The sequence below is a fragment of the Chiloscyllium punctatum genome, chromosome 12 (genome assembly GCF_047496795.1).
Source record: "Chiloscyllium punctatum isolate Juve2018m chromosome 12, sChiPun1.3, whole genome shotgun sequence".
In the NCBI taxonomy this organism is placed as follows: Eukaryota; Metazoa; Chordata; class Chondrichthyes; order Orectolobiformes; family Hemiscylliidae; genus Chiloscyllium; species Chiloscyllium punctatum.
The window spans coordinates 14,542,825-14,566,602 of record NC_092750.1 but is presented as its reverse complement, the minus strand read 5'-3'; the positions used below and the strand labels follow the sequence as shown (position 1 = coordinate 14,566,602).

Here is a 23,778-nt window from a genome sequence, read left to right as displayed (position 1 = left end):
AAAGTGTGGTGGATGCCAGGACAATAAATCTTACGAGATAAATTTTTAATTAGCAATGGTTTAAAGTGTTATGGGGAGTTGTGGGAGTTGAAGATGAGATCAGCCATTCTTGCGTACAATTGCAGAGCAACTGAAATACACAAACTGAATGGGCCAGGCTCTCTGAAGCTGAAAATCCTTAGGCCAAATAGTTAGAGTTGCTGCCAAACTGACCTGAACAATAAACACATGGGTCAAGTTCTGCAAGACAGTAGTGCCAAGTGACCCATGGAAATTTAATTTTAAAAAAAAACAATATTTCATATGTAATGTTCACACCCACCTCTCCATCTGTTGTGCAGAAGAGCAGAGTTTACGTAGTTTGCAATTTTCATATAACTGAACAATTTCGGCTTTTCACTTCAAACACTTCCATTTGTTTACTTGATTGGAATTTTAAAAAATGGAACATAGCATCTATGTTGATGAAATAAATGTCTAATTTAATTTTACCACAGTTTACAGAAATATTTCCAAGCAAATCTTCATGTATACACTAGCAATATGCAAAAGCTTTATACAAAATTTTGCAATACAATAGCTTTACAACTAATGAAGACAATTTCACCATATTCAAGAACAAATTGCACTGGTCACGGTTTAAAACATCTTCCCTGTGCTCCATTTCTTTTGGAAAAAAGAAAAGGTTTTGCCTCTCTTTCAAGCACCTCTCTGATAGATATACTCAGAGCAAAGAGAGTGGAAAGTGTCTTAATGCCAACAACACGACAGGATCATTCAAGGAGAACAAGCCCATCAAAATTACTTTGATGCACATGGGGAAGCACCAGATTATCTACCAACACAAAATTGCATCCTTGCATTTTCAACAGCAGTCACTGGTCCTTTTCTTCAATAAAAAAATTCTTATGAAACAATATAAAACGTTAAATACCACAGGGATATAAAATAATAGTATTACCGCAAGGAAATAAAACTACAGAAGCTGGCTGGGAACAGTATTTACGGCAATATGATTAGCCCTGAAAATACCAGAGATTAAAATCACATTAACAGTATTATTTCATTACTTATAGGTATTATATACATTATATTTAATTTATTGCAAGGATATATGAAGTATCACATTTAATGTGCCAGAAATCATTTACTACCTTTCAGGCAGTGCAAGACCCAAGTACTGCTGCACATTAGAACTTGCATATGTTTCATAATTCTTCAATACTTATGAATATACTGCAAGAGACTCCTAATATTGCAGAGGTTACAGCCATGATGTACATCATCAGCTATCATGTGATCCAAAAGCCCAATAGTGAATGCTGCAGGTGGTGAGCAGAGTACAAGTCAGAAGGTTCTCAGGAGTCAAACTGCAAAGATATTTTCAAAACAAAGCTTTTGATTCTATATCTACCTCAGCAACCCAGACCAATATGACTTTTGACACTATTGTTATGTTATTTAAACTTGAGTAATTGCACATATTCATTGCTCAAATCTGTGGACCTGCTAAAGAATTACTGCTCACCTCAAGCCAATTATATTTTTATTGTCTTTTTATTTGAGGGGGGTGGAGGATGTTTTAAATAAAACATGAAGTCCATAATCTATTGAACAAAGCAATTGAAAAAATCACTGAATTGAACAATCAAGGAAATACAGAAAAGAACAGCTAATTTCACTACGTCACACTAATGGAACATCTGTCCATAAATAAGACAGTTATAAAGCAACAGGTGAATACTGGAAAAAATGAACACTGGTAAAAATACAGCAGGCTGAACAGAATTTGGGAGATCAGAAAAAGTCAAGTCAGTACTTCAAAATCCTACCCCAAAGAAAATAATCAAGATTTCACAAACTAGTGGTTCCCTTCAATTGTATCCTATCCACAATATTTATTTTCTGACAGGATTGAAATTCTGCATTAACAAGACTGTGTTAAAAAACTCAGGAAACACCTCAAATTCAAGTCTCAAGTACAAGAGCTTTGCCAAAACAATCTTATGCTAGCTGCAAGGTGTGTTATAGTCCATCACTCTCTTAAAATAAAAGCTCACTTCACAAAGAATAGGTGATGACTTTTGCACTTAATCCAATTCTTTAAACTTTCCATCAGAACTAACCGTCAAAGTTGAGGTATTCACTCAAAGCCTAGGAGTTGCATTGGTAGTGTCATTCGAAAACAATTGTAACAATTTAGGTACAGAATCTGCACTTGAAGGGCACTATGAAACGTGGCATCCTTTTATAACTACTGGAAGTAAAATTGTTTTTGCAGATAACTCCACTAACAATTCCATTAATAGATTAGATTAATTTTCCAATCACATAAAAATGCAAAATCCCCTATAATCAGAAAAGTTGAAATTCTCTGGCCTATTATCAATTGTGGAACTGGCCAGCACGATTTGTTGCCAAGACAGTCAACTGAAAGGAGGAACCACTTTTCCCTTCCCCTCTCCAGTTCTGAAAAATTGCATATGAATGGTGAGAGATTCTGATCTCGACTGTAAACCAAAACCTCAATTCTTCAGATCATTCAAAATTTTCCAGGAAAAGTAAAAGCCTTGAGACTTTTTTGCCAGTTGTGTGCAATTTATTGTTTTAACCTCCTCCCAAAAAAATTCCATCTTCCAAAGGACTTCAGTGGTTTCAAATATTTAACTCGGATCAGAGATCCTCAGTTTTTGCATAGTAAATAATACTTTCCTGGTTGTGGCAGAAATGTTTCTTTGGCACATCAAAACACCCTAACAATAGAAGCAAACTTACTCAAAGCTGCAAAACACATCTCACTACAATATATTTTCAAGAGTTTTTAATATTTCAAAATGCTGATGGAAAAAGGGAGAGGGCGAACAAAAAACATTAAAATTTACATGTGAGAGCATTTAATAACATTTAAGAACTAGGCAAATTTAAGGACAGAACAATGAAAGAAAATACAAAACCAACCCACTGAAATCACCCAACTGTATTCACATAAAGGATATCTCAAGAACATTCTTAAGAATAGTTTGTTCTGAACTGAAACCAGGTTTTGAACTGTACAAATATACAATATAGAAACAGTGATATATTTCTAATTAAAATTCAAGAGCAGTTGCAAGTGATTTAGAGTACCACAGAAAATCAACTGGCTCAACTCTGAAAAGCACACTGCCACAGATGCTCAAACTCTGGAAAACAGGAGAAAGAGTTAATGATTCAAGTTCATGACAGCTATGTTGAAACATCAGTGGCTTGAAGGGTGAACTTAAGTTTCTCTTTTCAGATGCTGGTTAACATTGTCAAACATATAGCAGTCAGATTTTAGCTTGGTTCTTCTGTAAAGCTAACCATATAATCCAAACAAGGAGATTCTGTTCTTCACATGCTGACATCCATTTTGATGAAATGCTGAATTCAATCTTCAGTTTTTAAATGAGCTGAACACCTAGCCTAACTCTGGATGATATGTGAAATAAAATCACAGCCATACTAACACTTGGCCCCAACATCTTGTGGCTAGTACTGCCCATGTTCCCAGACAACTTGCAAGTTCCTACTGAAAAAGAAATTCCAATATCTTCAACAATAGTTTTAAAATGCAGTTGGCACGTACCCAAGGAAAAAAAATCATCATGCAGCAGGGATGAGTTCAAAATCTGAAGACTATTTGATGAGGGAAGAATAGTGGGCAAAAAAGTCTTTACTTTCACTGCTTCTTCAAGAACATACGCAGATGTAATCATCACCACGACCAATAACACCCAAGCACAAAGATTTCATTTGTCAGCCTGTAATCAAGTTCACAGTTCGATGGAGACCCCCAGAAAATCTGGGCATCCACTTTCCGCATTCAGTCTGTCATTGATTTCTCAGCCAATTTAAAAAATACCAATTTGTTTCTTTCTTCAGTCATCAATTGTAGGCAGCCAAAACGCCTGCAAAGAAATCAAAACACATAGTAGAGACTTTCAACCAACAAAAACACTATTCCACAGAGGTGAACAAATTCACTAGTCTGCATTCCAATTTTAGACCAAAACATGCTGGTGGCAGCATCCATGTCAAAGGATTTGAAATATTGAAATACACCCAAACCCTTTATTCTAATTTCTGAAAAATTGTTTTATACTAAAAGGGAAAGTGTGTAATGTACAGAAAATTAGTCTAATGTAACAGCAGAGGTAAGTACCAGAAAGCCCCTGAATAAAACAAATGGGTGAAGGTGGAATACAGCAATACTTTATGACCTTAGCAACCTTGTGCAGTTCAGAGGAATGAAAACCAAATTTTCTAAATCGATCCACATTTGAGTTGTTAATTTTATTAGCAAACAGTGCAACAAAGTATTTACAGGGGAACCTCGATTATCCGAGAACGATGGGCGGGCATTATTTCGCTCAGATAATCGATTATGAGGTTAATCGATTAAATGCCTTTCCTCTAGGGCTTGGAGTTTTTAAAGTCTGCTCCCTATTCAGGAAACTGCAGCAGCACACAGTGTGCATGTCTCAGCCCCATCTCGTGCGAGAGCGGGGGCGGAGAGAGTGAGCACGTGCGAGAGAGAAAGACAAAGAGAGGTCAGTCATTTGGAGATGGTGCCTGTTTAATCAGTGTAAACAAAAGATGTGATCACTGTTAGAAACATGTCTTTGATGTGATGTAATCGGGACCTCGAGATCTCCTTCGGATAATCTGATTTTTGAATAATTGGTATTTGGATATTCGAGGTTCCTCTGTACTACATAATAGTTAAAGTATGTAGAAGAATTAACCATCCTGTTAGTGAATTGGTTTCTTGCTGTAGTTTGCCAAAGGGGCAAACATGTATGCAAACAGCCTAAAATAACATTAAATGTAAATTTACCGTTTAAATGCAAATTTACTGATGGCCACAGGGCAGCCTGTTCATTATCACTTTTGCAGGTGGACAAAACTTAAAAAGGGTAGGGAAGGGATAGGGAAAAGTTAACCATTCTGCATTAGCAACTGGGCTAATTAGTAAGCATGCTCCTCAGTGTGAAACCCATTCTTGTAGATTGGAGAGAATCCAGATTTTTGCCAAGTTCGCTGATACTGATCAATAACTGAGGTACTCTCAAAAGAGCCAGAATAATCTTAAATCATAAAATTCCATATTATAAATTCTGGCAATTGCTTTTTCTCTCAGATTGCTTTGCATACATACCATGTTTGAACACGCACTGGCAAATGTCATAAATTTGGGATTAAACTGGAGGCAAGAGACAGGACCTGTATGCTTTCCATCCAAAACAGCCACCTTTAACCCACTTTCTGCATTCCATACATGAACTTTACCATCCTCAGATCCTGAAAGCCAAAACACATTTGAATTGCACACTAGAACAGTTTCATTAATTTCATACTGACAATAACAAATTTAATAATTAACATTCTGACAAATGCAAAACAAAAAACTCTGTAGTGACCAAGATGGGTTCAGAGACATTGGGATCTATCAAATCAATTTACCTTTTGCTGTAATGTGTAATTTGTGATTATAAAAGACCGCAGATGTTTGCCCTCAAAGGGCAAACTGAGAGGCCTATTAGCAATTATCTAAAAGAAACCACAAAACAGCCAACACGGCTACCAAACTACCATAAGGATGTGGATGGTTTGGTCAGGGTGCAGAAAAGACTTACCAGGATGTTGCCTGCAATAGGGAATTTTAGCTATGCAGGAAATTTAGATAGACTGGGTTTGTTTTCAGTGGAATGCAGGACGTTCAGGGCAGTCTGACAGAAGTTTATAGGATTGTGACTGGCATGAATAGAGTGGAAAGCATGAGGCTTTTTGGGGGGAGGGGATGATGTCAGATACCACCCTACACAAGAACCTCTTAATTCACAAAATCACATTATAAACAAAACAGACATCTCAAATCTATTAATCAGTGTTTTTATGAACTTTGAATTAATCACCCCTGGTTTAGACAACTTGATATTTGTCTACTTGCACTCTTGAAACCTCTATGCATCACCTGCAACTAATATCACTTCCATGCCAGTTCAGTTCACCGTATGGTACAGTGTATAGATGTCAACTTGCATGCTATCTGCAGCAATGCAGTACTTGGAGCTTTGGTGCAATGCTGCTTGCCTCGATTTCTTGATATGAAAGTGTTTTTGTTCAAATTTGCAGAACGTGAGACCTCTTTAGGAGTTTCTATTGACAAGAGTTTAAATTGTTTTTCCTCTGTACAATGTTGCTGAGGGGAGGAATAAAGGCCGAGATCAAAACTAGCACACTTTTCCCACAATGGAGGAAGAGTGAGCAGCTATCATATAAGTGAACCATGTTTGCAGCATTTGAGCAGAGTAGGCTGTTCAACTCTTTCATTACATTCCCATATTTTTTGATTTGACAGCTGAAGAGAAATAAATACATCAAAATGCTTAAACTGGAATTCCCAAACTTACCTATCATCACAAACTGAGAATCTGGTGTGAATGATGCTTCCAAACTAATACCTTTGTTGTTGTTGTATCCCTAAAATATTAAATAACATGATTCAGCACAAAGTCAGCATTCTGTTAACTGAGAAATGAATGAACAAGTTATTAGTTTTAACAGTGCAATCCTCTTCAGAACAGCACAGGGAATTAGGCTACATTTTGCAGTGCTACTTCCTTCCCACCTGGGGAGACATTATTGTATGGAACTAATAATCCAGAACCCTCAAACATAGGTTTGAAACACACCATGCAGATGCTGAAATTTGAATTCTATCAAAATCTGGAATCAAAAATCACCATGCTGGTTCATTACAAAAGATCCTGCTTATGGTATAAAAGAATTGCAGCAGTATCAGAGATAGGGAATAAAGGGTTGGGTTTAATGGGTTTTGGTCGAGTTGGGGATCATCTGACAGAGATGCAACTCAGGATCAGTGCTTGGACCACTACAGCTCTTGGCAACTGAACTTTTGGCAAGAAGAACATGATGATTCACTGATCAGGTAAAATTAGGGGATAAAGCTGGAATGTAAAGTGCTTAAGAGGGCAAATGGTAGAGGAGCGGCCAAGACCATTTCATACAGACAAATGAGGCACCAAGATATTTTGGGCAAAACAGGGATTTTAGTTAATACTGGAGGATGTAGATTTAGATTACATTACAGTGTGGAAACAGGCCCTTCGGCCCAACAAGTCCACACCGACCACTGTGCTAATCGCTGTGCCAGGTCAAGTGCAGAAAGCCCTGACAGTACTAGTAGAGCTGCAAAGAAAAGCCAGTAAATAATTTGAGTTTTATAAAGTGGACAAGACTGCATTCTAGATTTGTTGGATAATACAAAGGCAACAAGGATCTGAGAAATTGGGATATGTTCATTAAAATAAAAATGTTACAGCCAACATTTGAGGTTTTCAAAAAAAATTATGGAATATTTAATTGGGTAAAATGTAAAAGCCTTTTTACACTGGAGTCAGTAACTGGTCATCTGTAGGAAAAGTTTAGACTAGACTCATGGGCATGATGCTTTACTACAGGATTGAGGCAAATTCCAGTGCACTTTTTTTTAAGAAAAGGCAGTAGAGATAAATATCAAAAAGCAGAAGAAATGGGACTATGGGTCAGAACAGAGCAATGAGGTTTCTTAGCAAACAAATGACACACGTTTGGCCTCAAGGTGTTTAACATTTCTTGGAATCTAATGATCTGTTGTTAACCTCTACGTTATATGCTAAATACCATTTTTTGATAACAATCTTTAACTCAAAAGCTTTACTGTGCTCATAAAAATTTCACCTACCCCAAATGTTTGAAGTACTGCTCCTTTAAATGCATCGATGAGTCTGACCATACCACCATTGGTAGACACCAGCATCAGTTTTCCATCATTGCTGAATTTCAGTCCTGTCCACTCGCACGTCCGCTCATACTGCATTTTAAAAGTGGCAAAAGGACCCTAACAGAAGTAGGAAACTACTTTCACTTTTTGAATAATCTTAGCTCTTACTGGATAAAAACTTTACAATGTATTTAATTTTCCTTGTAACTCCTAAGTTCACCACATTGGTAAGAACTAGGAGCAGGAGTAGGCCGTTTGGCCCTTCAAGCCTGCTCTATCATTCAATAAGATCATGGCTGATCTTTTTGTGGACTTAGCTCCACTTACCTGCCCACTCACCATAACCCTTAATTCCTTTACTGTTCAATAAATTATCTACCTTAGCTTTAAAAAACATCTCCCTGCTTTTAAACTCAACTCCTTCAGCAATGAAGAACAAAATTTGATTTGCCTTCCTAATTACCTATTGCACCTGCAGACCAACCGTCTGTGATTCATGCACAAGGACAGCTAGGTACCTCTACACAGCAGCATGCTGCAATTTTTTACCATTCAAGCCTTTTTACTGTTATTCCTACTAAAATGGATGACTTCACATTTATTAACATTGTACTCCATCTGCCAGACTTTTGCACACTCACTTAAGCTATGCCCCCTTGCAAAGTTTCACAGTCCTCTGCACACTTTGTTCTACCACTCATCTTACCGTCATTCGCAAGCTTTGACATACTACATGTGGTCTCCAATTCCAAGTCATCTATGTAAATTGTGAATAATTGCGGTCCCACTGTTCTGAGGTACACCACTAGTCACTGATTGCCAACCTGGAAAGCACTCGTTTAACCCTACTCTTTGCTTCCTGTACGTTAAGCAATTCTCTATCCATGCTAGTACAGTGCCCGTAACACACCTTGAATCTTTATCCTCTGCAGCAGCCTTTTGTGCAGCATCTTGTTGAATTTAGGGTGTAGGTTTGCTCGCTGATCTGTAGGTTTGATATCCAGACATTTCATTACCTGGCTAGGTAACATCATCAGTGGCAACCTCCAAGTGAAGCGAAGCTGTTGTCTCTATATAATATATATATATATATATATATATATATTATACACACTTTCTCCTGGATGGGGTTCCTGGGGTTTGTGGTGATGTCATTTCCTGAGGGGTTGATAAATGGCATCTCGATCTATACATTTGTTTATGGCGTTGTGGTTGGAGTGCCAAGCCTCTAGGAATTCTCTGGCATGTCTTTGCTTAGCCTGCCCCAGAATAGATGTGTTGTCCCAGTCGAAATGGTGGTTTTTTTTTAAAATCATGTACGCAAGGATGAAAAAACAACCCACCATTTCGAATGGGACAGGCTAAGCAAAGACATGCCAGAGAATTCCTAGAGGCCTGGCACTCCAACCACAACGCCATAAACAAACACATAGATCTAGATACCATCTATCAACCCCTCAGAAAACAAACAGGAAATGACATCACCACAAACCCCAAGAACCCCACCCAGGAGAAAGATATATATATAGAATGCAAGAGAAAACAGCTCTGCTTCACTTGGAGGTTGCCACTGATGATGTTACCTAGCCAGGTAATGAAACGTCTGGATATCAAACCTACAGCTCAGCGAGCAAACCTACACCCTAAATCTCAATCTGAGCTACAAATCTTGCAAAAACCTTGTTGAATGCCTTTTGGAAATCCAGATACGCATCTATTGGGTCCCCATTGTCCACTGTTCTCGTAATGTCTTCATAGAATTCCAGTAGATTAATTAAGCATGACCTGTCCTTCATGAACCCATGCTACGTTTGCCCAACAGGACAATTTCTATCTAGATGCCTTGCTATTTCTTCCTTGATAAAGTATTTGAGCATTTTCCCCAGGAGAAAATGAGGACTGCAGATGCTGGAGATCAGAGCTGAAAACTGTGTTGAAGAAGGGCTTATGCCCAAAACGTTCATTCTCCTGCTCCTTTGATGCTGCCTGACCTGCTGCACTTTTCCAGCAACACATTTTTGAGCATTTTCCCTATTAGAGAAGTTAAGCTAACTGGTGTATAATTCCCCATCTATTGTCTACCTCCTTTTTTTAAAAGCAACGGCATTACATTTGCTGTTTTTCAATCTGCTAGAACTGCCCCAGAGCCCAGTGAATATTGGAATATTATTACCATCTCCTTTCCAGCTCAAGGCTACCTAACTTACAGGTTCTGATGTCACTGATAAATGAACAGTGATTCAGTAAGATTAATATGCATGGTGCAACATGTGGTCTCAGCTTGCCACTGTCTCCCATGTTAAACACTTTGATGTAAAGAGAAAATAACTCTACAAATCGTAGCCCATGACTGCCAGAAGACCAGCCTCATGGACAAATAATCTGCTGCCATTGGCGTTTCTCAGGTTCAGTAATTGAAAGGAGATGCTAGAAATGTAACAGCATAACTAAACAAGAGTATAAAAAAGTAATGCCATTTTTAAAATTACACAAATCTGCAGTAATACCATGGTATCTTTTGCCAGTCTATCAGAAACTGAAAGCTAACTGGATTTCTCAAGAGGAGAAACTGAAATGTATCTATTGCTATACAGCCAGAATGTGGATCAGATGTACAATCATTCAAAGAAAACATTTTAAAAAATTGCTCTTCCAAAGCAATTTTCAGCACATTCCTTTCTAAAGATAGCAGTGCCTCTTTAAGAGAAGGCGTTATGCAACAGTGATCCTGCCTAAAATCTTACCCCTGTTGAACTACTTCCCAACCAGGAGAAGCAATTTGCTTTCAAGCTGTTATTAGCACTAGCTGTCTTAGTCTACTTCTAAGAAAATACTACAGCAGGCATTACTGCCTCTGTAGAAAACCAGTCCCATCCATTTGAATTTAGTGCTCGTAGAATGCATATCAAGTTAAAAGAAAAGATTCTACCTTGTCAAATGACCGTAGATCATAAAGTTTAATTATTTCAGAATTCACACCAGCTGCAAATATAAGTCCCTCAGGATCAAAAGAACATGTTGGCCTCCCCTGAAGATGCATTAATCCCTGGAAAAATGAAAACAGCAATTAATACCAGCAATTAACAACACTAAAAGATGAAAATTGTGACCAAGTTCTGTGCTTTTATTCTTCACATTAAAAGATGAAAATATCTATAAATTGTACTTCATCATCTTCACCTTTCAATTGTTTTTAGATTTGTTTTCACATTTGTGTTAAGTTGGATCTGCTGCCAGGTCTCTGGGAGGAGGAGCTCCAAGGTGATTCTTCATCTGCTCGATAAAGCAGTTGCCTTTTGCTCACTACCTCTCCCAATGCAGTATTGCCGAACACGCTAAATGCGTAGAACTGCAGGATCACACAACCATACGATTCATTCCAATTTATTCAATGATTCCATCTACCTACCTAAGAAAATTTCCAAGGACCAGATACACCATGTGATTTAAAAGGTTAAATATAGCATCAAACAAAGGAAAAGGTGCATAATTATGCAAATATAGGCAACAGAAGATTGGTCAAATACAAATCAAAGAATAACTAAAACGAAGAAAAACTCAAAAGTAAAGAACTAGCTAAAAATTTAGAAGACAAAGTTTCCATAGCTATTTAAAAAGACAAAGGGGATGTTGGTCCTATAAAACGTAGGCCTACAAAATGAGATGGCAGACCAGTTGAATGGATAATTTGCAGCATTCTTCACTTTAGAGGACTGCAGTACTATCCCAGAAGCAGCTGTAAATCACTAAATGGAAAAGTTCACTGGGGGCAAAGGCTCGAGAACGGAGTAAAATTACAAAGTGATACCAAGTAAATTGACAATGCTGCAGGCGGTTACATGCCAGGCCCTGATAAACTTGACCCCAGGATCTTAAAATAAATGAAGAGCGATTTTAATTTTTTCAAACGTCCCTGGATTTAGAGAAGGTCCCATTTAATTGGAAGATCATAAAACCTCAAGATACAGAAGGAGGTCATTCACCCCCTTGAGTTTGACTAAGACATTAAAATTTAGATCACGGTTGATCCAAGAATCCCCAACTCTACTTTTCTATAATTTTCTCTATTATTCTGGATTCCCTTAAAGGTTTGAAATCTGCCTCTCTCTACCTTGAAGATATTTAACAACACAGCCTTGACAGCCATTTCGTGGTAAGAATCCCACAGACATATTACCATCAAAAGAAACTCCATCTCATTCTTAAAAGGGCTATCCTTCACACAGATTATGCCTGCTAATCCTAGCCTTTCCCACAAGGGGAAAACAATCACGCCACATCTATTCTTTCAAGCACTCTAAAAGACTTGCATATTTCAATAAGATCCCATTTCATTCTTCAAATCCAATTTGTAAATGCAGAAAACTACAGGTGAGTTAACATGTATCGTAGGGAAAATGTTTGAAGCTATGTAAGTCATTTAGCAGGAGATGCAGGAAAATTCAAGGAAAGTCAGTCAATATGGTTTTGTGAAGGGGAATTCGTGTTTAACCAATTTACGACATTTCTTTAAAGGAAATATGCTGTAGCTAAAGTGGAGCTGGTGGATGTACTGCACTTGGATTTCTAGAAGACATTTAATAAAACACCAAAAAGATTACTGCAGAAAATAAAAGGTCAGTGTAAGGGGTATCATTTCTACATGGATAGCGAAGAGGAAGCTATCAGCAGGCATACATGTGGCTTCATACAACAATGACAGTTATGCAAAACTGGTCTGCCATAATCAGCACTGTGACTTCGCTATATTATATCAAATGACTTGTATGAAAGAATGGAAGGGACTGTTGCCTAAACTTCTGATGACAGAAAGATGGCTAGGCAGTCAAGTTGTGAAGTGGACTTCAAAGAAAAGATTAAATGAGTGGGCAAAGAACATGCCAAATAGAGTATAAAATTTGATTTTGGTAGGTACAAAACAGCACGTTATTTAAATCAAGAGAGTTCATGAATCTGAGAAGCAGAGAAATCTGAGTATCTCGTGCATGATTTTAAAAATGTTAGTCTGCAGGTAGTGCAATGCTTACGAAAGCCACTAGAATGTCATTGCTTATTGCAAGGAAATAGGGAGGTTATACTTCAGTTGTAAAAGACACTGGGTAAAATAGAGACACAGATAGCATCCTTTTGTAAACAGGATCAAGAATCCTACATGGTTGTGCTGCCTATCTGGTGCCAAGGCAAAGGACATTCTGAATTGACATGAAAGGATTATGTGGGGGAGGGGAAAGATATAATTGTTGTGGTCCATATTGGAACCAACAAAGGTAAGAGTAGGCAAGATGTTCTGTTTGGGGATAAACAGGAATTAGGAACAAAATTAAACAACAGGACCTTGAGTGTCATAAACCTCACTGTGACCAGAGTATATGAAAACCAGCAAAGTTAAAAAGAAAGTAAACACTAGAGGAGTGGTGCAGGAAAGAGGAGTTTCATTTTGAGAGACCCTGGCATCAGTACTGGGGCAGGAAGGAACTATACCAAAAGGAAAGGCTGCACCTGAACTGATCCGAGTCCAAAGTCCTAGAGGAAAGGCTAAACTAGTCAATTGGGAAAGGTGTTGGGGTGAGAATAAAAAGAGTCAATACAGTTTAAAATCAAGCAACAGGGCAGAGAGTAAATAAACAGGCAGGTATCTTACTTAATGACTGGCAGGAAATGGCAAGACTATAACTGGTGATGAAATAATAAGCAGGTGAATAAAGGCATCAGTGTTGAGGGACAGGATAGTGCATGGCCCAAATAGTTTTTAAAATGGGGCAAGGTGAATTTGGATGGCGTTAGACAGGAGCTTGCAAGGGTTGATTGGAGTTGTCTGTTTGCAGGCAAAGGGGCCTCAGGCAGGTGGGAGTTCTTTAAAAGTGTGAGAGCTAGAGTTCAAGGTCGACATGGAGACAGCAAGGACTGCAGATGCTAGAAGCCAGAAGCAATAGACGCAAAGCTGGAAAAGCATACCCTAAATGTTTTCTGACCTGTTGTGCTTTCTCAGCCCTCACATCTATTGACTCAAGGTCCATATGTTCCTGGGAGGGTGAAGGCCAAGACTGCCAGGAGTAGGAAACCCTGGATGACACAAATATTGAGGCTTTAACCAGAGAGAGAGAGAGAGAGAGAAAAAAAAAAGAGGCATGGCTCAGGTACAGGCAGCTGGGATCAAATGAATCCGTGGAGGAATATAGGGGATACAGGAGCTAACTGAGGAAAAAATCAGGAGGGCAGAAAGGAGGCACAGGATTGTTTTGGCTAAGAAGGTTAGGGTGAATTCAAAGAGATTCATCAAGTATATTAAAGGAAAAAGAATACTAGAGAAAGAATAGGACCCCATAAGGACCAAATTGGACATGTATGCATGGAACCGCAGGAGATGGACAAGGTCCTTAATGAATGTTTTGTCTGTGTTTATTGTGGAAAAGAAAAAATGACTTGGGAACGTTAATGATGATATCTTGGAGACAGTCCATATCACAGGAGAGGAGATATATTAGAATGTTGGACATAATAAAATATAAGAAGATGGATAAATCTCCTGATCTTGACCAGATATATCCAAGAACACTGCAAGAGGAGAGAGAAGAAATTGCTGAGGTCCTGGCTGATAGTTTTGCATCACCGTTAGCCATAGAGGAGATTCTGAAAGACTGGAGAGGAGCAAATGTTATACTCTCATTTAAGAGCTGTAAAGAAAAACCTGGGAACTACAGACCAATGATAGCTTGAGAAGATTCTGAGGGATAAGATGTACATTCATTTGGAAAGACAGGGTTTGATTAGGAGTAGTCAGCATGGCTCTGTTAGCGGGAGATCATGCCTCTCAAATTTGTCAGAGATCTCTGAAGTGACCAGGAAGGTTGATGAGGGCAGGGCAGTAGACACAATCTATATGGATCTCACTAAGACCTTCGATAAGGTTCTACACGGTAGGCTGCTCTGGAAGGTTTGATTGCATGGAATCCAGGAAGATCTGGCAAATTGTATATACAGTTGAATTGATGGTAGGAAGCAGAGGGTAATAGTGGAAGGATACTTGTCGGACTTGAGGCCTGTGACTAGTGGTGTGCCTCAGGGGTCGGTGCTGGGCCCATTGCTATTCGTGATCTATATCAATGATTTGGATGAGGCAGGATTACTAAATTTGCAGATGACACTAAAGTAGGCAATATCATGGACAGTGAGGACAGTTATCAGAAATTGCAACATGACCTTGATCAGCTGGAAGTGAGCAGAGAGATTACAAATTAAGTTTAATATAGATAAGTGGAAGGTGCTGCATTTTGGAAAATCAAATCAAGATAAGAGCTTCATGGAAAATGGTAATGCCTTAAGTAGTGTAGTGGAACAGAGAGACCTTGGAGTTCAGGTGCATAGCTTTTTTTCAAAGTGCAGTCACGGGCAGAGAAGGCTTTTGGCACACTGACTTTCATCAGTCAAGGCATCGAAGAAAGATGTTCAAAAGTTATGTTACACTTGTACAGGACTTCAGTGAGGCCACACCTGGAGTATTATGTTCAGTTTTGGTTACCTTGCTATAGGAAGCATGTTATTAAACTGGAAAGAATGCAGAAGAAATTTACAAGGTTGCCAGGACTCATGGTCTGAGTTATAGGAAGTGGTTGGATAAGCGAGGATGTTTTTCTTTAGAGCGCAGGAGAACCTTAAGGAAGGGAACCTTATGGAAGCGAATAAGATCATGAGAGGAACTGATTGGGTGAATGCACTCAGCCTTTTTCCCAGGGTTGGGGAATCAAGGATTAGAGGGCATCATTTAAGGTAAGAGGGGAAAGAATAAATGGGAACCGGAGGGGCATTTTATTTTTAAAAACACAGAGGGTGGTATGGAATGTGCTGCCAGCGGAAGTGGTTGAGGTGGGTACATTAACAATATTTAAAAAGCATTCGGACAAATACATGGAAAGGAAAGGTTTAGAAGGATATGGGCCAAGTGCACGGAAACAGGGTTAGCGTGGATGGACGTTTTGGTCAGCATGGACAAGTTTTGCTGAAAGGCCTGCCTCCGTGCTGTAGGATTTTGACTCTAAGTAAGAATTCTATATACGAATGCACAGAGTACAAAGGAATAAATTAAATGGACTACAAGTACAAATTCAAAGTAGAGATTATATTACAGTAGTTAGAGACATGACTGCATGACTGTCAGGATTGGGAAATAAATATACCAGGTTATAAAGATTTACAGGACAGGCGGAAAATGGCAGATGTGGAGGAGTAGCCTTGCTGATTAGAAACAAACTTAATTGATGAGAGGGATTGTAATAACAGTTAAGGCAGTGGAGACAGTATGGATGCAACTGAGGAACTACAAAGGGTTAAAATTCTAACAAGTGTAGTGTACATACCCAGCAGCTCTGAACTGCTCGATAGCCTAATTTCTGTATTTATACAAGCATGTAGCAAAGCCACAGTGGTATTAATTGGGGGGGGGGGGGGGGTACCTTTAACAGTCTGTGGGAAGCATACAAGTGCCTGTCAGAAAAGGTAGCGACTTTCTGGAGCATGTCCAGGATAGTTTTCTACAGCAATATTTCCTGGATACAAGGGAACAGGCAATATTTGATTTGGTAATGAGTTAAGAGCCAGGTTTAATGATTAACTGAACTGTGCACGAACATATGATCAAGTTTAATGTAGCACATGAAAAGTGGAAAGTATAAATCAGCTACTCGAATTTCAGATTTAGGCAAGGCAGACTTCAATGAGCTTAAAAACGTGTTGCTGGAAAAGCGCAGCAGGTCAGGCAGCATCAAAAGAGAAGGAGAATCGACATTTTGGGCATAAGCCCGAAACGTCGATTCTCCTTCTCCTTTGATGCTGCCTGACCTGCTGCGCTTTTCCAGCAACACGTTTTTAAGCTCTGATCCGCAGCATCTGCAGTCCTCACTTTCTCCTAGTTGACTTCAATGAGACCAGAGACTGTCCACAGTGAAAGGGGAAAAGTCTACTAATGGGTGCAACAACTGAACAGCGGAGAATGTTTGAAGAAATACTTAACAATACAAAATCAGTTTATAGCTTAGAGATGGAAAATGTCCACTTGACAGAAAAAAAAAACATGGACAATATAAAACTAAAAAGATTTACACAGATGGACAAAAAAGGACAGATCCTGCTGAATGGGAAAGATACAAGATCAATGGGCCACATCAAAACTTATTAGAGCTAATAAAAGGAATTATGAAAAAGCAACCTGTCAGGACAACAAAATAAATAAGCAAAAATTTGATGTTATATAAAGGGAAAGCGGATCATAAGGAGCAATGTTGACCTACCAAAGACTGAAAATGAGACTACTGTCAATGAGGAAAATGGCAAACATGATGAATAATTACTTTGCCTCTATATACAGAAGTACCAACGAAATTAATTGTGGATCAGCAATTTAAGTTTAACATCACTACTGAGGAAATTAACAGAAATAGGTCAAATCCCCAGGACCTGGTAGCTTCCACCCAAACATGTGGAAAGGAAGCAAGAATGCACATTGCAGACACTAGAATCTTAAGAGATCTTCAGATACAGGAGTCACTCTTCTGGATTAGAAAATTGCACGTCACTACACTTTTTCAGAAAGGCAAAAAAGGCAAGCCAGGAAATTACAGACCAGTTAGCCTAACACCTGTGATAGGGAAATTGCTGAAGTGAATACTCAAGTAAAGGGTAACTTATCACCTAGGAAATCTTCAGTTGATCAGGAAGGACCTGCATGGATTCTTGATAAGTAGGTCATGCCTGAAAAACCTGATTAGTCACCTCTTCAGAAAAAAAAAGTAGTGGACAGGAGTGTTAATAGTTGCTGTTTAGGTGGACTTTCAGTAGGCATTTGATGAGGTCCCACATAAGATGCTATTAACCAAGGTAGAAGCCCATGGAACTGAAAGCAAATTACTCAAGACTTGGAAATTGGTCGAGTGGTAGGTGACAGAAAACATGAATGAGTTGGTACTCAAATTGGCAGAATGTGTCCACTGAGATCTGTAATTGGGCATCAGTTATTCACATCATTTCTTAATGACTTGGTACAAGACTTTCTATCCATTATCCAAACTTGCTGATGACAAGCTTAGGCAGAATCATAGGTGACAGCATAATATTTCTAAGGAATATCAATAGATGAAGTAAAAGAGAGAAACTCTGGCAGACAGAGATCAATGTAAAAAAAAGTGTTAAGTTATCCATTTTGGACGAAACAATGCGACCTAGACTTCAGGGGTTAAGTTACAAAGACAGATTATACAAATTAACCCTGCTTTCTCTAGAATTTAGAGTTAGAGTTAAGGGGTGATCTGATTGAAGTCTACAACTATTTCTGCTGATTTGGGAATTCTAGAACTGGGGACATAGTCTGAGAATTAGGACCAGATTGTTCAGGAGATATGAGGAAGCAACTCAACACACAAAGGGTTGTAGGTGTTTGGAACTTTCGTCCACAAATGGCAGAAGATGCATGATCAATTGTTAACTTTAAATCAAGGATAGATAAATTTGTGTTAAAGCAAAAAGATGTTGAGACATATGGGCCACAAACAGATAATGGAGTAAGGCCAGATATCAGCCATGGTCTCAAATGAATGGTAGAACAGAAGAGAGGCTGAATGTCATATGCCTGTCCTATGACACTGGTGAAACCACATTTGGAACACAGCAGTGTTCACCTAATTTAAGAAAGATTATAAAGGTTCTAGGGGAGGTAGTAGCATGGTGGTAATGCAACTGGACTAGCAATCCAGAACCACATTCTGATGATATGGCAGATGGTGAAGTTTTAATTCAATAAAATCTGACCTAATGTTGACCACATAACCATCGCTGGTTGTCTTGCAAACCCAGCTGGCTCACTGAAGGGGGATGTGCCACCCTCACCTGTTCTGACCAACGTGCCACTCCAGAGACACAGCAATGTGGGTGACTCTTAACTGCCCAATAGGGATGGGCAAAGATATCACCTAGCCAGCAACATCCACATCCCATGAGCAATTTAAAAATGTGGTTGCAATTCAGTGAAGTTATACCAGATTAATATTTGGAGCTCTTGCTCTCTCAAGGAAAGCTTTCAGAAACTACACTTGTATCTGCTGCAACTTGGTAGAGTTAAAGCTGACTTGATTGAAACATACAAAAAGATTCTAATGGGTCTTCACAAGTTGAAGGAGAGAGGTTTCCTCTTATGTGAGAATCTAAAATGAGGCCAATTGTTTAAAAACAAGAGATCCACCCGTTTAAAATAGATGAAGCTATATTTCTTGTCAGAGAAAAAAAGCCACTTTGGAACTTTCTTGATGGAAGAGTGATGGAAGCAGAATCTTTGAACATTTTTAAAGCAAAGATAGATAAGTCCTGCTAAGCAAGGAATGTTACTTGGGTAAGTGGGAATTGAAGCTATGATAAAATCATCTTTTTAAAGAAACAAAAATTAAGTCTGAAGCCTGCTCATGCTAAAAATTTATGGAAGGGGAGAAAAGAGCAATTCACATCCTTACAGATTATCATTTGCCTATTTACTGAGCGAAGAACGATGAAATATGATTTAACAAAAGCAGAGTTCTGTCAGAGTAAGCTTCAATACGAAGGATACTTTACACCTGTGCAAAAGGCTGCAAATCAAAATTCTCTGTTGCTCACTCCTTCCCACAATATTTTTAAGATCAAAGCCAAAAGCAAATCAGTGTTACTAATTTAGTGCTATGGCAACCTATGAAATATTCATACCAGTTCATCTTCTATTGACACTACTTAATTGAATATTTATTTAATAAGGACAGAAGCACATCATCCAGTACACAAGGCACTACACAATAACAAATGATGTGCTCAAATCATTATAGCCCTTTTGATAGTACAGAACTTGAGCATTGCTGTAAAGAAAAAGACATTGTGTCAAAGCTTTTCCTCTTGCACTATGGATATTTTGTAGATTGATACTCGAGTGCCAGATTTTGTTAAAATTTACACCAGACGGGTTGATCAATTTTTAAGTGTCCTGATCAATGAACCAGCAATTGGCTGTCTTCCATTTTATTGCGTTGAAACAGGTACACTGTGTCCATGTTCTTTCTCACTGCAAACAAGGCCCTATTAATATATAGCTTCCAGGTCATGCAAGTGCACTACTGGATGAACCCAACTGAACCCACTGATTTTCAGTGCAATTACTCTTAAAAACAGGATTATCCATCACTCTAACTAACTGCAGAATCACATTTATTTTCAAGACACTGGAGTTTTGCAAGCACAAATTGGATAAGGAGACCAGTACCTTACTTGTTGCAAACAGCCAAATGCTATGCTGCTTCATATGATCAGTCAGTCTTCAGGACATACAGCATACATAACTGGTATCATACTCATGAAATTCACATGCCACACTACTCATTTGTATGACACACAGAATGGCTTTTTATTTGATGGCAGAGTCCTGTTTGTATCAACCATTACATATGTTGCAAGTAGCATAAAACAGCAAGCTTCACGTTTGCTCAAACCTTCGAAATATCTTAGCCTTTCAGGGTTACCATAGGTAGGCAGGGCACCAGGACTGCAGCTTACCATGCTTTTAGATTATGGGCACACACACATGAACAAGCGACATATTATGGGGCTGATTGCCAGGTCTGGGAGATCAGACTGCCAGTAGGATTAATTTGATTACAATCATTACTGTAGTGACAAGCCTATTGGACATATCAGATTTCTGCTCATAGACTACAGCTCAACCTTCAACACCATTATGCCCACCAGAATGATCTCAAAACTCCCAAACCAGGTCTCAGCTCTGCCCTCAAACTGGATCCTTAGCTTTCTGACCCATAGACTGCAATCAATGAAGATGGACAACTGCACCTGCTCCATGATAACACTTAACACAGAAGTCCCCCAAACATGCGATCTCAGCCCTCTCCTGTACACCCACGACTGTGTAGCTAGATTCCAAATGAACACAGTCCACAAGTTTGCTGATGACACTGAGGAACTAAAATTTGAATTTAGGCTATTGTCAGAAGTATACGTAAATTTTTATTAACCACAAAACTCTGAACTCGTACTGCTGCTTTGCAGAGTTAAGCTAAATCGAAGGCAAGAGCATACAATGGATTTTTCAAAATATGAATTATAAGACAGCGATTTGGTATTTGAACTAACCTTGAATTGGCAAACATGGTGTGATTCTGTGTGTATAACAATCTGCTTCCCAGGAAATATCACTGGATTAGCCTGCTGTCAATCATGTCACCTAATTACAGTTGATTGGATTTTTCTTTTAATTAAGAACCCTTTCTCAGGAAATATCATTGGATTAACCTGCTGTAAATCATGTCACCTTATTAATGTGTGATTAGTCTTTTCTTGTAATTAAGGCTGTACTCTTTTAAAAAAATGTAAATAATGTGTAATTTTCAAATGTAATTGCACCATTTCTCCACGGAACACAGAAGCTTTTAACCTCAGTATTGCTGGACAAATCTGCACCAGGCTGCCTTAATTTATTAAACTGGTAACCTTGCTTTAAACAGACTATACTCCTAGCGATTCTTTTGACCAATCTCGAACCAAGTGGGCCCTTCTGGAGGGGTCTAGATCTTCAACACCACCGTGGTAGAATGGTTATCAAACATTGAGTCAGAACACAAAGGAGATAGAGGGCTTGGTGACGTGGTGCAATAATAACCTCAAGTTCGTAAAATTTTTTAAATTGATCATTGACTTCAGAAACAAGAGGAAGAGAACACATGCCCATCTACATGAACAGAGCAGAGGCTGAGAGGACAGTATCAAGTTACCAGGAATGACTATGACAGACAACCTGCCCAGGGCTTCCCAGAGAGATGTGACAGTCAAGGTGGCTCAACAATGCCTCCTCTTCCTTGTCCTCCATTAGGACCGTCACCAAATTTACAGATGCACCACAGAAAACACACTGTCTAGGTGCTTAACAGACTGGTACAGCAATTGCTCTGCCCGGGATCTATAAGAAACTACAGACTGTTGTGTGCACAGCCCAGACCATCATGGAAGCCAACCTCCCATCCATTTACAATCGTCATTGCCGTGGAAAGGCTGGCAACAAAGACCCACTGCACACCAGTAATGCTCTCCTACAACCTCTTCCATCAGGGAGAAGATACAGCTTGAACAGGCACCATAGAGTCAGAGATGTACAGCATGGAAATAGACCCTTCAGTCCAACCCGTCCACGCCAACCAGATATCCCAGCCCAATCTAGTCCCACCTGCCAGCCCCTGGCCCATATCCCTCCAACCCTTCCTATTCATATACTCATCCAAATGCCTCTTAAATGTTGCAATTATACCAGCCTCCACCACGTCCTCTGGCAGCTCATTCCATACACATACCACCCTCTGCGTGGAAAAAGTTGCCCCTTCGGTCTCTCTTATATCTTTCTCCTCTCACCCTAAACCTATGCCCCTCTAGTTCTGGACTCCCCGACCCCAGGGAAAAGACTTGGTCTATTTATCTTAACCATGTCCCTCAATTTTCTAAACCTCTAAGGTCACCCCTCAGCCTCCGATGCTCCAGGGAAAAACAGCCCCAGCCTGTTCAGCCTCTCCCTGTAGCTTAAATCTCCAACCTTCGCAACATCCTTGTAAATCTTTTCTAAACCCTTTCAAGTTTCGCAACATCTTTCCGATAGGAAGGAGACCAGAACTACACGCAATATTCCAACAATGGCCTAACCAATGTCCTGTCCAGCAGCAACATGACCTCCCAACTCCTGTATCCAATACTCTGACCAATAAAGGAAAGCATACCAAATGCCTTCTTCACTATCCTATCTACCTACGACTCCACTTTCAAGGAGCTATGAACCTGCACTCCAAGGTCTCTTTGTTCAGCAACACTCCCTAGGACCTTACCATTAAGTATGTACGTCCTAAGATTTTCTTTCCCAAAATGCAGCACCGCGCATTTATCTGAATTAAACTCCATCTGCCACTTCTCGGCCCATTGGCCCATCTGGCCCAGATCCTGTTGTAATCTGAGGTAACCCTCTTCGCTGTCCACTACACCTCCAATTTTGGTGTCATCTGCAAACTTAGTAAGGTTCAAGAACAGCCTCTACCTTGCAATTATTAGACAATGAATGGGCATTAACTTCAAATAACGTTGATCTTGGTAACGTTTTTCTGGCCGAGTGCATGTCCTGTGCAGTGTAACCTGTATGCCTCAATTTGTCCAAGTATTTTTCCCCACCCATGATCTATATGTCCTTGCTTACCATGATCTGCCTGTACTGCTCGTAAACAAAGCACTTCACCATACTTAGGTATAAGTGGCAAGAGATCAAATCTTTTTGCTTTATTAAGTCAAATCAGTGTGTTTGGATTAAATGTGCAGGATGTTAACTTTAGTTTATAAATTCAGCCATCATGACCTGCATAGACTTATATTGATGTCAGAAGCTGAAATGATATGGGGAAAATGCGTTATTATTACTGCATGGGTTCAAATAGTTAAATTAATTGTCTAAGCAGACATTTTGACCTTAATAAATGTAAACACTCCAGGGTGATGCAGCTTTCAAACTGAAGATAGTTATGTTCTGGTTGAACACTTGCGTAACTGACCAGTTTTTTATTTAAAAATGCAAAAAGTCAGGGATTCACTTATACACTAGTAAAACTTCCAACCGACTGAAAACCTAAAATCTATGCATGTTCTTCTACATGGCAAAGCACTGGGCATTGGGAATTTTGCTTTAGCATTATTTCGTGTGGGGCCAACATTGGTTGTGTAACCAGAGTGCTACCATTTTGAAACAGCCTCTGACAACTGCTGCAACCATGCCCAATATCCATTGCCTCCTTGTGTTACAATGTGCTAGGAAGCAGACAATACACAACACCGAGTAGGGAAGAAGAGAGATGGCCTTTGAGAGGGATGGCGAGTAGTGATATGTAAATAGAGTTCAGATTTAGTGGGGCATATACACTATTACAGTG

General features: G+C 39.2%; 1 protein-coding gene across 1 annotated transcript in view; it reads right to left on the bottom strand.

Annotated features, from left to right (window-relative positions):
* Window positions 1–457: 457 nt before the first annotated feature.
* The window catches only part of wdr82 (WD repeat domain 82), a 36,965-nt gene continuing 13,644 nt past the window's right edge, over window positions 458–23,778 (bottom strand). Inside the window, exons 5-9 of the mRNA XM_072581906.1 lie at window positions 10,737–10,853; window positions 7,769–7,924; window positions 6,435–6,504; window positions 5,180–5,322; window positions 458–3,929 (exon numbers count right to left, since the gene is read on the bottom strand). Coding sequence (XP_072438007.1) covers window positions 3,900–3,929; window positions 5,180–5,322; window positions 6,435–6,504; window positions 7,769–7,924; window positions 10,737–10,853 — 516 coding nt within the window. The 3' untranslated portion in view covers window positions 458–3,899. The remainder of the gene's footprint in view (window positions 3,930–5,179; window positions 5,323–6,434; window positions 6,505–7,768; window positions 7,925–10,736; window positions 10,854–23,778) is intronic.